We start from the raw sequence: 15583 nt of genomic DNA, 5'->3' as shown, positions 1-15583 counted from the left end.
ATTCAAAAATAAAATAATTTAAAAAATCACGAAATAAAACGTGTCTTTTCAGAAGTAATCTGTCATGTTCCAGGTATAATGTATAATGGTCATTTAGTGGGTTCTACGCCAGAATAAATGCAGTATAGTTGGTTTGCCTTTTTTTTAAACTGTATAATGTCCATTAACAAACAGACCCAGTATTTTTTTAGGACAAATTAAGTTTATTTAATTTAAACCTAACGTGATATTAAATATTTGAAACGATATTTACTCGTATTGAAATAAGTTCGTTATATATAATAATAAAATAATAAATAATAATACAAATTCTGCCTGGACACAATGATTTTTACTACAATCGACAATTATTCGAGCCAGTACAACAGATTCTGCGCGAGCAGGCTTTTATTTTGAACATCAGTAAGCAGTGTCTTTTATTTTGAACATCAGTAAGCAGTGTCTTTTATTTTGAACATCAGTAAGCAGTGTCTTTTATTTTGAACATCAGTAAGCAGTGTCTTTTATTTTGAACATCAGTAAGCAGTGTCTTTTATTTTGAACATCAGTAAGCAGTGTCTTTTATTTTGACAGTCGGCTTTACCTGTAACCGTCGTCATGCGTACTGCGCATGTTAGCGGAAGTGGACACCGGGCTGCGAGATGACCAATATTAAAACCAAACCGACATGGATTAGGCTGCATGTCCCGAAGTCGAAGTGTAGAGCAGCAGTGAGGCTCTGATAGCACCGCCGCCAGATGTGGGTGAACCTGCGGCAGTTCAGTCCCCCTGCAGTGGACGCACGGTGTACATTTACATCCCTGAAGAGAGAGAGGACGAACACAGAAAAGCAAGGTCAGTACTAGATGCACACACACACACACACACACACACACACACACACGCGCGCTCGCTTGCTTACATTTATGGCGTTCCGTACTAGTCTGACCTGGTGCATACATACAATAAAGCACATTTCCCTTTACGTTTAGACAAAGTCCTAAAGGTTTGTGTTGTTTCAGTTTTGACTTACTATGGAGCGTTGCTTGTGCCGGTCTGTGTCTCAACCTAGTGAGTTGCCTAACGTTACCTAGACAGCATTTTTGTGAACAGTGAATGCACAATGTCTAGGAAAGGCACTCAACATCTCTATTTGTATTGTATGTCTAAATGTAATGTATATTAGTCATTCTACAATTTAGAGTAAATTTCGTGTCATTTGTTAAATTATAATGATTCTAACAATTTTCATTAAAGGAAAGCATATTATCTTACACAAATATTTTGTATCTCTAATGTTTCAGTTTGCTTGGAAATGCCTTAAATCACAGTTTTGTTGATGTGAAATGTACCCCAATTTTAAAATCAGCCATATATTGATTCTCCATGATCTCCGTCTTGCCTAGAATGAGAAGACTTCCTGTCCTGTTCGCCCTCATCTGGGTCTGCTCAGTGTTTTATGTGGGCATCTTCCTGTTTGTGGGAGGCTTCCTTCTCGTCAGGCTGGAGGTCAACAGAACCAGCACCTGTGCGGATGTCTTATCTCCAGGAGCCCAGATGAAGGGAGATTTCTGCCTTAACGAGCCTCGATTTCGTAGGGCAGTGGTCCTGATCATTGACGCCCTGAAGGCCGACTTCACCCGATATGATCCGGAGAACACAGCACCCAAACCGTTTGAGAACAAGCTGCCGGTGGTAGATGAGATGGCATCATCACACCCCTCACATGCCAGACTCTACACCTTCCGGGCCGATCCACCCACCACTACCATGCAGAGGATCAAAGGCTTTACGACTGGTTCCCTGCCCACGTTCATTGATGTGGGGAACAACTTTGCATCCAATGCCATCCTGGAAGACAATCTAGTGCACCAGCTGGGCCAAGTGGGTGAGTGAATCTGCAACTGGCATTTTCCTTTTCACCAAACCTGTCAAGAGTATTTAGAATATTAAGACAATAGTATTCTATGACCAATCAGAATTGTATATCTTATTTATGTATATATATATATATATATATATATATATATATTTATTTATTTACAAAGTACCCTACACTTTTTTTGTGCTGATATTACATAAAATAATGTTCTAACTTAAAAATCTAACATGTTTCTTGAGCACCTAATCATCATTTTATGATTTCTTAAGGATTGTGACACTGAAAACAGTAATGATGCTGAAAATAATATTTCACAGTTTTACTGTTTTTACTGTATTTCGGTTCAGCCTTGGTGAGCATGAGAGACTTTTGATCTTAAAATCTTTTAATCTTACCAACTCCAAACTTTTGAAGTTTGACGTTCTTTTTCTTTGGATTCTTATGGTGAAATGTGACTTGGGCCTTTTTTTATTACATTTGTGAGCTTTGCTAAAAAGCAATATTTATAACATTGCAGAATATTTTCATAATTCTTTTGTTTACAATAATGTATTATTGGAACTAATAGAATTTTATTTAGTCACTATTTTATTGAATTAAATGAATCTTAAAGGACAAGTTAGGTATTTTACACTTAAAGCCCTGTTTTAAGATCGTTTCTGATGAAATAGAACAGTTAAGATTGAACAATCATTCATAAAACGCATTAAACATTAGTTTACAAAGACGTGAAACTCACCGAGTGGTCTGGGGTGTTCACTGATATGCTCACACAAAAATCGCTGCAAAAGATGTTTGGAGGGTAAAATGGATATGACATCATTGACAGGCGATGTAAAGACACGGGCTGAGACACTGGTTAAAACATTGTTGCAAATATTTGGGATATTTTAAGCACACCAGTCAACAAAATATATAATATTGTTATAGTGTTTTTTGGATATTTTAAATCTACAAATCCTACATATTGTGCTTTAAATAATTAGATTGAAATGATCATAAAATGTAGCTTTTCTGCTAGAGGGTTTGTTAATAGTTGTGTTTTCTCTCCTGGTTTAAAGGCAAGAGAGTTGTTTTTATGGGGGATGATACATGGGTGAGTCTCTTCCCCAAGAAGTTCCACAAATCTCTGCCCTTCCCCTCCTTCAATGTGAAGGACTTGCACACCGTGGACAATGGCATTCTCCAAAACATTTATCCTACCAGTAAGCAGAATTATTTCACCTATCAATTAGGAACCTGCCTGGTTGGTTTAAGATCTCACTTTGTTTACCTTGTAAATAGATGTACACATCTCATGTTTACACTGTAAACATAGTGGCTGAATTAGTGGCTTAGAGGTTTTGTCTGCTCTCTTCAGTGGAGGGGGATGATTGGGACGTGTTGATTGCTCACTTCCTGGGTGTGGATCACTGTGGGCACAGATTTGGCCCGGATCACCCTGCGATGGCTGAGAAACTCTCCCAGATGGATGGAGTTATCAGGTTAGCTGCATGGCTGTTAGCTTCATTAACCCACACTCTGCCATGTTGTTACAGTTTCAATATATTCTCTTAAATATTATCTGCTGCTGTCTCACCACTAACCCCAGGTCAGTAATAAAGCGTCTGAAGAATGACACCCTGTTGGTTGTGATGGGTGATCATGGAATGACAGACACTGGGGATCATGGTGGAGAGAGCCAGAAAGAAACAGATGCTGCCCTGTTCCTCTACAGTTCCTCTCCCTTATTTTCAGCACCAGGCTCCCAGGTAAAAGACACTGTTATGATTTGTCCATATTTGTCTATATTTATATTTCACAACCAGTTGTGGTGTCCAGGAAAAAAATAGCTGTGTGGAAAGATAGAGTATATATACTGTAGTAAGCCTATAGTAAACACTACGGGTCTGTGTTGCATGATAATATCATTAGTTATTTACTTGTGTTACCTATAAGTGCAGAGATTTTAATTTTGTATAATGAAATAAAAAAATGTTGTTTATATAGATGTTACATTTATACATCAAGTTTAAACACATCTGACTGCACATGAGCTTTAAGTCAGAAGCATTCCCCAAAATCAAATGGCAGGTGCAGCGTTAATTCAGTTGTGTCATTAAAACATAGTTACTCAATATCAAATAATCTCAAATTGGAAAGAAAATCATAATCCGTATATGTTACTTTCAGTCCATATCATAATCTAATATAAGAAAAACAAATTGTTTAATTTTTAGCAGAATTATAAGCCTTTTTTCACAATTTCCACTTCATACATTTTTTTTTATAAAACCTTAGTGCTTTGGTTATCTTTGGACTCTTTCCATACATTTGGAGTTCTGCATGTTTATATTGTTTTAGGTGGAACCTGAGGTAGTACCTCAGACCGATCTGGTGCCCACCCTAGCACTTCTGCTGGGAGTTCCCATTCCCTATAGCAGTGTGGGCCAGGTTCTTCTGCCACTGTTTCCTCAGAATGGCTCCCGAGGTGCACTTACAGGACTCAGCCAGGCTGAGGCGCTGTGGATTAACGTCAAACAGGTTAGAGAAATTTCTCTTAGCCTATGTTTTAGGATGCAATTATATTTTTGCCTCCATTATAGTAAATTTTTTTTTTTTTTTTTTTTTACAATTGTGCTGAGCTTAGCTTAATTCTGTCTGATTCTTCCATTTCTGTGAAGGTACACCGCTTCTTGGAAACCTACTCTAACATGGCCAAAGACATCCCACCAGACAGTCTGTCTCAGCTTCGGGCTCACTTCTCAAACATTTCCTCCCAGTACTTAGCCGCTGCCCACAATGGCCATCTTACCTCTCCTAAGCTAGTCGTCTCCATGCAGAACTATCTGACGGCTGTCAGAGAGACTTGTAGAGCCTCCTGGGCCCGTTTCAACCCTTTCAAAATGGCTGCTGGGCTCTTAATCTTAGGGGTTTCCTGTATGCTGTGCTATGTCCTTTCCGAGTTGTCTCATGTAGTAATTCAGGAGAACGTCCTGAAGTTGCCTATACTCTCAGGGCTGGTGATGGGACTAGTAGTAGCTGCAGGTCAGCTGTTCATGCAAGGTTATTTGGAGCTCTCATGGTGTTTAGGAGTTGCAGCACTTTCTTCTGAGGTTTTGTTTCTATGGAGAACTCATGGAGTTTCTCCAAAAGATAGGTGGTCACCTTCTGGCCTCCTCACGCCGGCCCTGCTGGTTCTTTTCCTGCGCTGTGCCTCGCTACTCTCGGATAGCTATGTCATCTATGAGGGCCATGTTGTTACCTTCTTGCTCTTCACGTTGAGCGTATATGTTCCTCTCCGTCTCAACTGGGATGGACTCCTGGTCCCACTTCCTCCACCAGACACCCAGAAGCCACCTCGGCTGCTCCCAACAGCTCTGCCGTCCTCAGTGGTTAGACAGGAGGCCACCATCTTGCTGGTGTGGTTGGGAGTACTGGTTGGATCGCTTTACCTATCCCTCTCCTTCCACAACTGCCGAGAGGAGCAGGGTACTTGCCAGCCCTCACCTTTCCTCTCCCCGCTCTCACGTGTACAGGACAGCCAACTGCGCAACCTTCACTATGTCCTCTCCGTGGTCTCATTAGCCATGTGGGGGTACCTTCTACATCGTTGGCTCAGACACTACGGGAACCTTAACTGTTCCAGCGTGACTTTGTTTCTGGCCTGCTTCCTTGTACCACTGGCCTGTGTTTGTATGGGGTTGCATTGGGCAGTGAGCGCCACTCCACAGGACACCTTCCGGAGTTTGTCAGAACTAATCGGCCTAGCCCAGGTTTATCTGCCGCGGACCACTTTCTGCCTGCTGGGCCTGGGATTGCTCCTGTTGTGGGTGGATCCCATGACTGTGTTCATCAAGTCAAGGACTCCGTTGAACTCTCGAGGAACATCTCTGCCACCCCCCAAGTACCGAGCCAGCACGGGAATCAGTCCACAGGCTGAATTGCACCACCTTATTCCCCAGCTGTATCAGCGTATCCGACACTCGCTGGAGGATGGGGTCAGGGAAGGTAACGAAGAGGACAGCAGGCCGGCCGTGGAGGCTTACGGGCTGGGTACAGTGTACTCTGCGCCCTTGGTCCTGCTGTGCGAACTCCTGGGTTTGGTGCTTCTGTTACTGCATCCAGAGGGAATGGCCCTTGCCTTCCTGCTTCTCCTGCTGGAGGCCGGAGCTGTGCTGCACATGCACGCCTGTAGCACCACCCTCTCCAGCCTGTACAAACACTCCAGTAAGATGCACTCCATTTCTACATTCACCCCTTATGCCTTGCTAAGCTATTACTACTAGTGTTGTCAAAATGTACCGACTTCGGTACTGAAATTTTATCGTTCAGCAGAATCGTAAACACCTCTGATAGCCCATTGTACTCACTTGCTCATCAAATATGTCTGTGATTGGCTACAATGATCAGTGCTTCAAAAACATGTTGTAAATATACATCAATGACACTCTTTACTGAGCGCTTACACAGATGCACACGGGAGCGTTTGAGACACCTGCTTGTGCTTTCAAACGCTCCCGCTTTTAAAACACTTTCAAACACTCCCGTTTGCTGATCATTGTAGCCAATCACCGACATATCCGATGAGCGATCGTGAGCACAATGGCCAATCAGAGGTGTTTACGATTCAAATACAATACAAAGCATCAAATTTTTAAATTTTTTACTGATGCCTCAAATATTCTTATTTGACCCCTTCCAGATGGTTTCAGTGTGCCATGGGGTCCAGTGGTTTCATGGTCTCTGGCGGCCACCCAGTTTTTCCACGCTACTGGACACCTCCCAACCTTCCCCTCCATTCAGTGGGGTGCTGCATTTGTGGGTTTTCCTCAAGGTCACACAGGCACTGTGCTTCCTGCCTCATTGGTGACCCTCAACACCTTCTCCTCTCACATCATCTTTGCGGGTAACTTGACCTTAGCTTAGGTGCAGGATACACATGATTCACATTTGATGTTTCTGTATCACCTTATACTGGTCAACCAGTCATAACTTTGATTAGCCATTTGTTTGAAGCTTAGACATGGCACAAAATAAAACAATCTGAATCTGTCTGAAGCTTGAGATTCTCCTTTGTGTCCATACATTCTCTCAATTTTTAATGATCACTGTCTAATTCGCACATGCAGTTGGCTGTCCTCTACTGCTGTTCTGGCCACTGGTGTGCGAGGTGCGTGGGACCCGATCTACATGCTCAGCAGGAGCAGAGGAGAGTGAGGACGCTGTCATGGAGATGAGACTGAGAGAGAACCCTCAGAAGTTCAGCTCGGGTCTCCTGCAGCTCGCTGCACGCTACCTCTTTGTGAATGGAGCACAGGTGCGTTCAAATTATGCCTACATTCAAATTGCCTTATGCTCACATTAAAGGATTAGTTCACCTCAAAATGAAAATTTTCTAAAAATGTACTCACCCCAATGCAATCCAAGATATCTATGTCTTTCTTTCCTCAGTGGAAGAGAAATTAAGTTTTTTGAGGAAAGCATTTCTGGATTTTTCTTCGAATAATGGACTTCAAAGACAACCAGCGTTTTTTGAAGTCCAAATCAATGCAGTTTCAAAGGTCTTTGAAGTGCTTCAGCGGACTGTGCACAATCACAGCTGAGGATGAGAGTCTTATCTCGTGAAACGATAGGTCATTTTAAAAAATATACATATATACTTTTTAACTACAATTGTTCGGATTGAGCTGATCTGCAACGCGCCGGGAACTATGTCATCACGTTGAACGGTCACTGACGATGTCGCGGGCGCCAGCGGAAGTACCGCCCTCCTGTTTACAAAGTGACCAATACAATTTGAACTATCCTCCTTCGCATGGTCGAGTGGGGCGGTACTTCCGCCTGCGCCCGCGACATCGACAGTGACCTTTCAACGTGATGACGTAGTTCCTGGCGCGTTGCAGGTCAGCTCAATCCGAACAATTGTAGTTAAAAAGTATATATATATATATATATTTTTTTTTTTGAATGACTTGTCGTTTTGCTAGATAAGACCCTCTTCCTCAGCTGCGATCGTGCACAGCCGTTTCAAGCACTTCAAAGACCTTTGAAACTGCCTTGATTTGGACTTCAAAACGTTGGACGTTGGTTGCCATTGAAGTCCATTATTCGAAGAAAAATCCAGAAATGTTTTCCTCAAACTTAATTTCTCTTCCACTGAGGAAAGAAAGACATGGATATCTTGGATGGCATTGGGGTGAGTACATTATTAGGAAATTTTCATTTTGAGGTGAACTAATCCTTTAAAGGGTTTACATTAATTTACTCACCCTCAAGCTATCCTAAGCCCCTTTCACATTGCGTTGATTCTGGGAAATTGCCGTAAAATTGCTAGCTTGCATTCTGTGTGAACGCAAACACGTCCCGGGATTGATGCCTGGTATGACGTAGGATGTAGGTGCAGCGTTTAAGCTTAGGTGAGAGTAGATGACTCTCGCGGTTCAAACAAATAGGGCTTGGCAACAAACTCAAGCTCCTCCAACATTCCTCTGTAAAAATTCTTGATTTAGACTTCTAATTTGTGACGTTTTTTTTGTTTTGCTCTGTCCTCTGCACTTCCGTGTTCGTCAATGCGTCACGTTAGACTCTCATATGTAAGCCAGTGATTCTAGATTATAAAGTTATAAATGGATCTTTTTCTTACAAAAATGCTTCAGAAGGCCATTTTTGACCCCCCGGAGTCATATAGATTACTTTTATGATGGATTTACTTTTTTGGAGCTTCAAAAACTAACCATTTAAGTCAGACACGAAATTCGTGCAGAACATTTTTTTAAACCAAACCGTATGTTTCTGTGATCGCCATTTAAAGTGAAATGGCATTCCACAGTGATCATTTATTTTGTAGGCTAGGCAGTTTAAAAAAAATAAATTCACCAGATGTGAATTGGTCAAAGTTTTTTTTTGCGAATGTCATACATTTGTGTTGAGTCGTGTAGGGCTGGTCCTTATACCATTTTTTGAGCTTCGAAGCTTCCGTAGTAATCAACATCGAATATTCAAAACGTTGGAGGGAAATAAAAAATAATAATATACGAGGCTCAAACATCCATTTCGTAACAGACATGCGTGTTTATTTGAAACAATACACCAATGCATGTAAAGCACTGAAATAAATATCAGTAAATAATGGTTACTTAAATAATATAATAAAGTTATTTAATTTTTTTTTTTTTTTATATTTCCACACAAAGACGCATGATATAGCCTAAGCCTACCGCTCTGAGAGGGATCAGGAATGTGGGACACGAGAAGGAAAGAGACCATCTCTTTTCTAATATCTTCATGTTTTCTACTTCTTGTAAAAGAGTGAATTTTATCTTCATCAGTGTCAAGACATTTACGCTATGTTTGATTTTGCGCTGCCAGAGAAATCGAAACTAAAATCACACGTGTGTGTGAAACGCGCTTTACAAATAAATTTGACGTGCATTACCAAGTCTAATAACAAGCACAAGCTGTGTTAAAAAGAATTTGACATGCAAGTAAAAAGTTAGGCTACCTGTCCTACAGTGTTTTTTACCTACTTCAGGCTACCACAGTAAAGAATGCGAATATAATAGGCCTAATTAAAAGCGAAAAAAAGGAAGAAACATTTATAATCCTCTGCAAAAATGGGTGAGATGTGAGTGAATATTTGGGAAAAGAAAAAAAGATTCCATGTCCAGTGGAATAACTAATTGAATCTTGTTAAATTCTGATTATCGGGAGACCAGATCGCAAACCAGAATACAAAGCCGACAAAGCTTACATTTTTATGGGCTCACGCACAACTCTCTCATTTGTCATGAATCCAAATGTTTCCATGGCTGCGATGTAACATTTAATTGTTAAATAAATCTATTGTCTATTTTGTAAACAATGCTTTGTGCTTCACCCGTGTCATAATATTCATGTAAAACAGTTAAACAGCATTCACATACAAAACAAAATAGTTTTTGCGGACCACCGCCGGTGCTACTTGCTGCGGTGCCGTGGAGGTGCGTTGTCAAATTTACCAGCACAGCCCTAAATAACGAGTAAAAAGGCTAATGCATTTTGTTTCTATTATTCTGTTTTCCACAATGTCAAAGCAACTTAGCTTAACCCAAAAAACAAGCTGCAGTTGTGCACTTTAGAACGAGAAGACTCCAGGTGCAGGTAAATACTTTAGTAGGCTAAGAATAAGCAAATGTATTATATAACAAGGTTATACTGGCTTCAACTGTCCATCCTTATAAAAACGGCTAAGCTAAGATAATCGTAAAAAAGAGTCTTGTATTTCGGCATATTTGATAGTGTAAACATTTTCAATCGTTTCGAGGGGGATACCAGGTGTGCGGTAAAAAAAATAATTCCCCCGAATATTCGAATCCAAAAATTGAAAATTGAATACCAACCCACCGAACGAATATTCGGGTCCAGCCCTAGAGTCGTGTAAGACTAGGTGTGAACAGGCTTAGCAGGCTGGTGTATTCTCATCTAACATTGTTTATGTAAAATGGAAAATAAATGATAAATAACTTGTTTACCTTTAGGTTTTTGCATCGGTTTGTGCGGCTGCTATCCTCAGGAGACACCTAATGGTGTGGAAAGTGTTTGCACCGAAGTGAGTTGCCATCTCCATCTCTTTCTCTATTTGACCTCTTATCCCTTGCTTATTTGAACGTATTGTTAAATTTACAAAATGCATTTTTGAAATAGATTTGTTGGTGGGTTGACCGAATAGTTCAGTATTGTTTGACAGTGTTGTTTTGTACAAGGTCCTTTTAAAACTTTTCTAAAATTCACCCACGCAGCATTTGCTTTTCATGTTGAGAAGGTTTAGCAAGCTAACTGTCAGCGTAGACTTCCAGTCCAGTGCTTTCTAAACAGACACTGAATTATAACTATAACATAAATTCGGAGTTTTGAAAACTCTGACTTTCACATTAGGTGAATTTATGTAGTGAAGTATTTTGCTGTCATCACGAACAAACCCACTCAGGGACCCATTGTGGCACTGAGCGTTGGCATTGAAACCTGAGTAGTTTTCATCTTGTAATTGCTGTAATTATGACACAGCGCTACTGCAGCACAAGTCAATTAAAAAAAAAAACACTCCTCATAACTCTATCCTAAGCTGTTTTTTTCCCCCCCGGCAGACTGATGTTTGAGGCGTCTGGCTTCATCATGGGCAGCGTGTTTGTTATTCTGGGGGTTGCCATGGTGATGAGGGTGGACATGTCAGTGGGCGGTCTGTTTAAGAAACTCCTCCCTCAGAACTCCAGGTAGCACTTGTCACCCAAAGAACCTGATCTAGAACTTTTCAGAGATGTGTTGAAGACACCTGGTCATCCTCCTCAGCTCCACTGCCAACCATACAAATGAAAACCAGATCTGTTTCGCATCTGACTTTGGACCAAAGAGGTCTAAAGCATCTCCTAATTTTTGAACATGTGAGAGAAGTCAATAAACCGAAGCTATTTTAGAAGACTGCAACAGTCATTATGCTTTCAATAAGCTATTGAAATGTTGACTGGCATTGGTTGCTTAACTGCCTTTGTATTGAAAGAAAGAGAGAGAAAGGGAGAAGATCTTTGTGCATGCTTTTTTACTGCCATGTCCACAAGGTCATTCAAGAGAATATTAGAAGATATTTTATTGAAGGGCTACATGAAATCCACATTGTTGCAATGATATAAACTCATAAAAACCCCCCACTGACCAAAAGATTTAAAGGGCTAGTTCAACTAAAATGTAAATTGTCATCATTTACACCCTCATGTCGTGATCTAGCTGACCAAGCTGCTCCATACAATAATGGTGGATTGTAACCAGGGAAAATTGTTCTCACCATTTACATTCATTGAATAGAAGAGAGCAGCTTGAACATTCTGCAACAGCGCTCCCTTTGTGTTTTATGGAAGAAAGAAAGTCATGCAGGATTTGGAGTGTAAATGACAGAATCATTTTTTGTATTTTGGTTGAACTGTCTCTTTAAAAGCCATGCTTGAGGGCATCAGTAATTTCACCGCTGGACTGAACTATTCATGATTTTTTTTCTTTCAGTTCTCTTTATATTGTCCTGCTTCTGTGTGTGTGTGTGAGAATAGCTCATTGTTAATGTGGTGTCCTGTCTATTCCCTAGCAATAACTAGCATCAGGATTGAACCAATAACATGTTGTGTTCTGAACCTTTTTTTTTTGGCTAGGTAAATTCTTCACCTAGATATCAGGTCACTAGTTTTAACGGTTGCCTTGTTTGATATTAGTGGATGAAATCTGTGTTCATTCAATTTGCAATGACTGTTATTTATTTAGCTGTCATATATTTAGTTCACTAATGGATTAAATGATTTTACTCATCTCATTTTTGTGAGAAATGCATGGGGAAGATAATTACATGATCATATGCTCAGGTTAATTTAGCCATAATGCAATATAATAGTCTGTTCTGCATGTGTGCATTTGTTTGTGTGTGTGAGAGGCTGGTTTTTGTATTTTTTTTTTTAAGCAAAATACAGTCGGCTTTTAATAACATCTTAATGCGTGGTTGATGATTGAATTAGAGCTGTGAAAGAAATCATTTTAATTGTCCTAAAATTGTTTAAATTCATTGATAAAGGGGAAAAAATCAATTAAATATTTTGTACAATTTGAAATGGTTGTTTGTGTGTGCATTCTAGTTTCTTTGTGTTTGCAGGAGCAGCTGTTGTCCTGCAGAGTGCACTGTTGATCTAGAAACACCCTATGAAATGTGATTCCTTCTGCGGTGGGTCAGCAAGTGCCAGGGTAAATTCACTACAAAGTGCCCTGTCATAGGTCGTTCTCTTTGTATAAGTGGACATTAAGCTCAGGAATGACCAACAAGCAGAATTTATCCGTCAATGTGATTTCTGTTCAACCCAGTTATGACATTTCCTCTTTAGAACAATATTATATAAAACTTTTATTATATTTACAAGCTCAACCATTCAATTCAGCTATGGTTAGAAGTGAAATAAAATTAAATTTTTGGTGTAAAGCACAAGAATAATGTAATGTTCTAATTTCAATGGTAGTTATGGGTCTGGTATATTGGTCCTGTGGCAAAAAATGTTTGTTTTTTTTTATCCTAAAAGGTTGCTATAGACCCTGGCAAAAAGTTGTGGGGACATGTTACACCCGGAAATTCCACCTATGGAGAGTGCTATAGGTTAGTTTTCAGTCACAACGAGTGAGAAAGCTTGACATGGAGCTGCTAAATCTTGAATGCATTCATCTTGAACCTCCGGGGAATCTATTAAAAAAAACGCAGAACAGAGGAGAGTCTGCTGGTAAAAAGAGAACACGACAGAGCCCTTAATAGAACAGGAATCAACCTGGGCTTGGCTTTTTGGAGATGGGGAGAACAGGGATTTGATGTGTTGTAAAAGCCATGCGGAGATGTTTTTTTATTACTCAACTGCTGAGTAAGTTATTTTATTGAACTGCTAAATTGCCATATGTAGCTCTCTAAAAGAGTTAATTTAAGCATTATCTATTGTGAAGGGTTATTTGATCCACATAGTCACGCAGAGCTGAAGCACAACCAAATCATATTCTGTCTGTGTCTAAATATTTACTTTATTTACACAATGCTAAGAAAATGAACAAAATGGGAGCAAACAGAATGGAATAAATAAAGTTAGTCAAGGCTCAGTGAGAGATTGAAAATTAGCTTACATGAGGGACTCAACGTTTTTCATTTTGATGCTTTTATTTTCATTTTTTTAAATTGAGATTATTGTATATGAGTGTTTAAAATGAGAACACTCATAAAAACATCATATAATTCATCAAATATATTGCTTATACCTACTGAAGTTTGCCCTGTTGTTTTTTCCACCATAAATAGTCACCTCCTGGATATGATGTCATTCAGGCCAGGGATATCATCGTTAACTAAAACTACTAAAAACATATTTTGTAATTGAAATAAAGCTGAAATCAGATATATTTTTAGCAAACTTATTTAATTAAATGTTGCCTTGGCAATACATTGAAATAAGTTTAATTTGAAGCAATTCGATAAAAACAAAAACTTTACTAAAACTAAAACTGAAATAAATATAAATTAAACCAAGAACAAAATTTAAATAATAAAAAATTTACAAAATCGGATGAAGAAATGTCTAACAATTAAACTTAAATTAGCAAAATATAAAAAATAAAAGCTAATTAACAATATGAAAAACAAAACAAAACAAAAAAACAGATTTAGGAGCTGGATTTTTTTATTAAACATATTGCTAGTTATGGCGATAACTAGTTAAGTAGTTATTTTATTTTTACTAAAAACTAAAAGTATAGAAAGTAATGGATGGATTAACAGATAAGAATATATACCAAAAAACATGCTTTTAGATATTTTGAATAGAGAAATTAAATATTATTTGCTTCCGAATTACACAGTGCGCAGGGACATTGCAAAATTACAACACCCATTCAAAGTAGTAAAATGATAAAAGAAAACAAATGAATACGATTTACATTTTTTTATCCTATATATTGGGACATGAAAATGTTCTAGGAATGACTTGTGATGTTTCTGATCGCATTGCAGAAACGCAACCAAAACCAAACCAAACCAGGTGATTTCCTCAGCTTCAGTTTGTTTGTTACACATGACAGCAATGCAGAAATAAAAGAAACTAAAAAAACTATACAAAACAAAGTTTACATTTCCACCCCTACAAAACACAATTAACCAATACAAGTTGGGCACCTAAAGACATCTGTCCCCCTTTGTGCCCTACATCAAAGTGGAAATACCCATCCTTCATGTTAAGAAATTACCCATGACCACCTGTTGGCACATAAACAAACTAATCTTATGGACTTTCCAGTGGCCTTTGTCCCTGCACTCTCTCATATTAAAGCAGGCTCATTGCACAAACATAAAGAACAGATTCAAAACAAGGAAAGATGAGAGATTAAGCACATTTTATCAACGAAACGTCCCATTGAGCGTGACCGTAAACTTCCAAGCTCCATTTAGCAAACCAATGCTGCTATTTATCACAAAAATACCTTCAGCGATTCTGAATGTGCTTAAAATCAGACCTCAGGTCCAGTCTGTGTTACGGGTGCAAAGTTTGCTCGGAATATCCTGCTTATCTGCAGAGAAAGATCTATACAATCTTGCATGCCTGACAGCTGACTTCTTGAATATGACACTCCCGTGTAACTTTATCTGACAGTCAAAGGGGGATTTCTGCAAACATAGCTTGATTCTACACAACTGTGAAGATTGTCGTCGTCCGTTTACAGTTGTAATCGAAAATATTCAACCCCCGTTGCAAATGTAATTTCGATTACATTTGTATCTCTATCCATAGACATAGGCATATAAATCTCAATGATAAAAACAAAAATATTGCTTTTTGTAATAGAAAATACCATAAAACTTTTGTATGTGTGAGGTTTGTGACTATACGTGACTAACTTGAAACTCATTAGCTTCAGGGCATCAATGATAAGGATCAAACTCTTTGGTGACCTGTAGATTTCTGCAATGAGTTTATCTTGTATGGATTCCAGACAGATCTGGCAAGTGCACAGCCTGACTGCGGGAAGTGGCTTGATTTTTTTTCCTTTTTCTTCTGTTGTTCATTGGAGGACAGTAAATTTGAGCCTCCAATATAAACAAGCGCTTAGAGATGTGGGCGAGTCTATACAAGGAAGATGGATCATTGCTGTTCATCATGAGCACGATGAAAGTTGAACCTCCAAACGAACAGAACGTTTTGTTATTGGAGC

General features: G+C 39.2%; 1 protein-coding gene across 1 annotated transcript; it reads left to right on the top strand.

Moving 5' to 3' along the window:
- Positions 1 to 524: 524 nt before the first annotated feature.
- On the top strand, positions 525 to 13643 carry pigo (phosphatidylinositol glycan anchor biosynthesis, class O). Its single transcript, XM_077242972.1, has 13 exons — positions 525 to 834; positions 1386 to 1867; positions 2923 to 3066; positions 3222 to 3345; positions 3453 to 3612; positions 4205 to 4384; positions 4525 to 6070; positions 6546 to 6749; positions 6973 to 7160; positions 10360 to 10430; positions 10966 to 11091; positions 12507 to 12595; positions 12925 to 13643. The coding sequence occupies exons 2-12, from the start codon at positions 1387 to 1389 to the stop codon at positions 12562 to 12564; spliced, it is 3282 nt and encodes a 1093-aa protein (XP_077099087.1). The 5' UTR covers positions 525 to 834; position 1386; the 3' UTR covers positions 12565 to 12595; positions 12925 to 13643.
- The last annotated feature ends 1940 nt before the right edge of the window (positions 13644 to 15583 follow it).

Source organism: Siphateles boraxobius, unplaced genomic scaffold, assembly GCF_051911475.1.
Source record: "Siphateles boraxobius isolate OS27281-9 unplaced genomic scaffold, OSU_SipBor_1 25, whole genome shotgun sequence".
NCBI lineage: Eukaryota > Metazoa > Chordata > Actinopteri > Cypriniformes > Leuciscidae > Siphateles > Siphateles boraxobius.
This window is presented reverse-complemented; position numbering and strand designations above follow the sequence as displayed.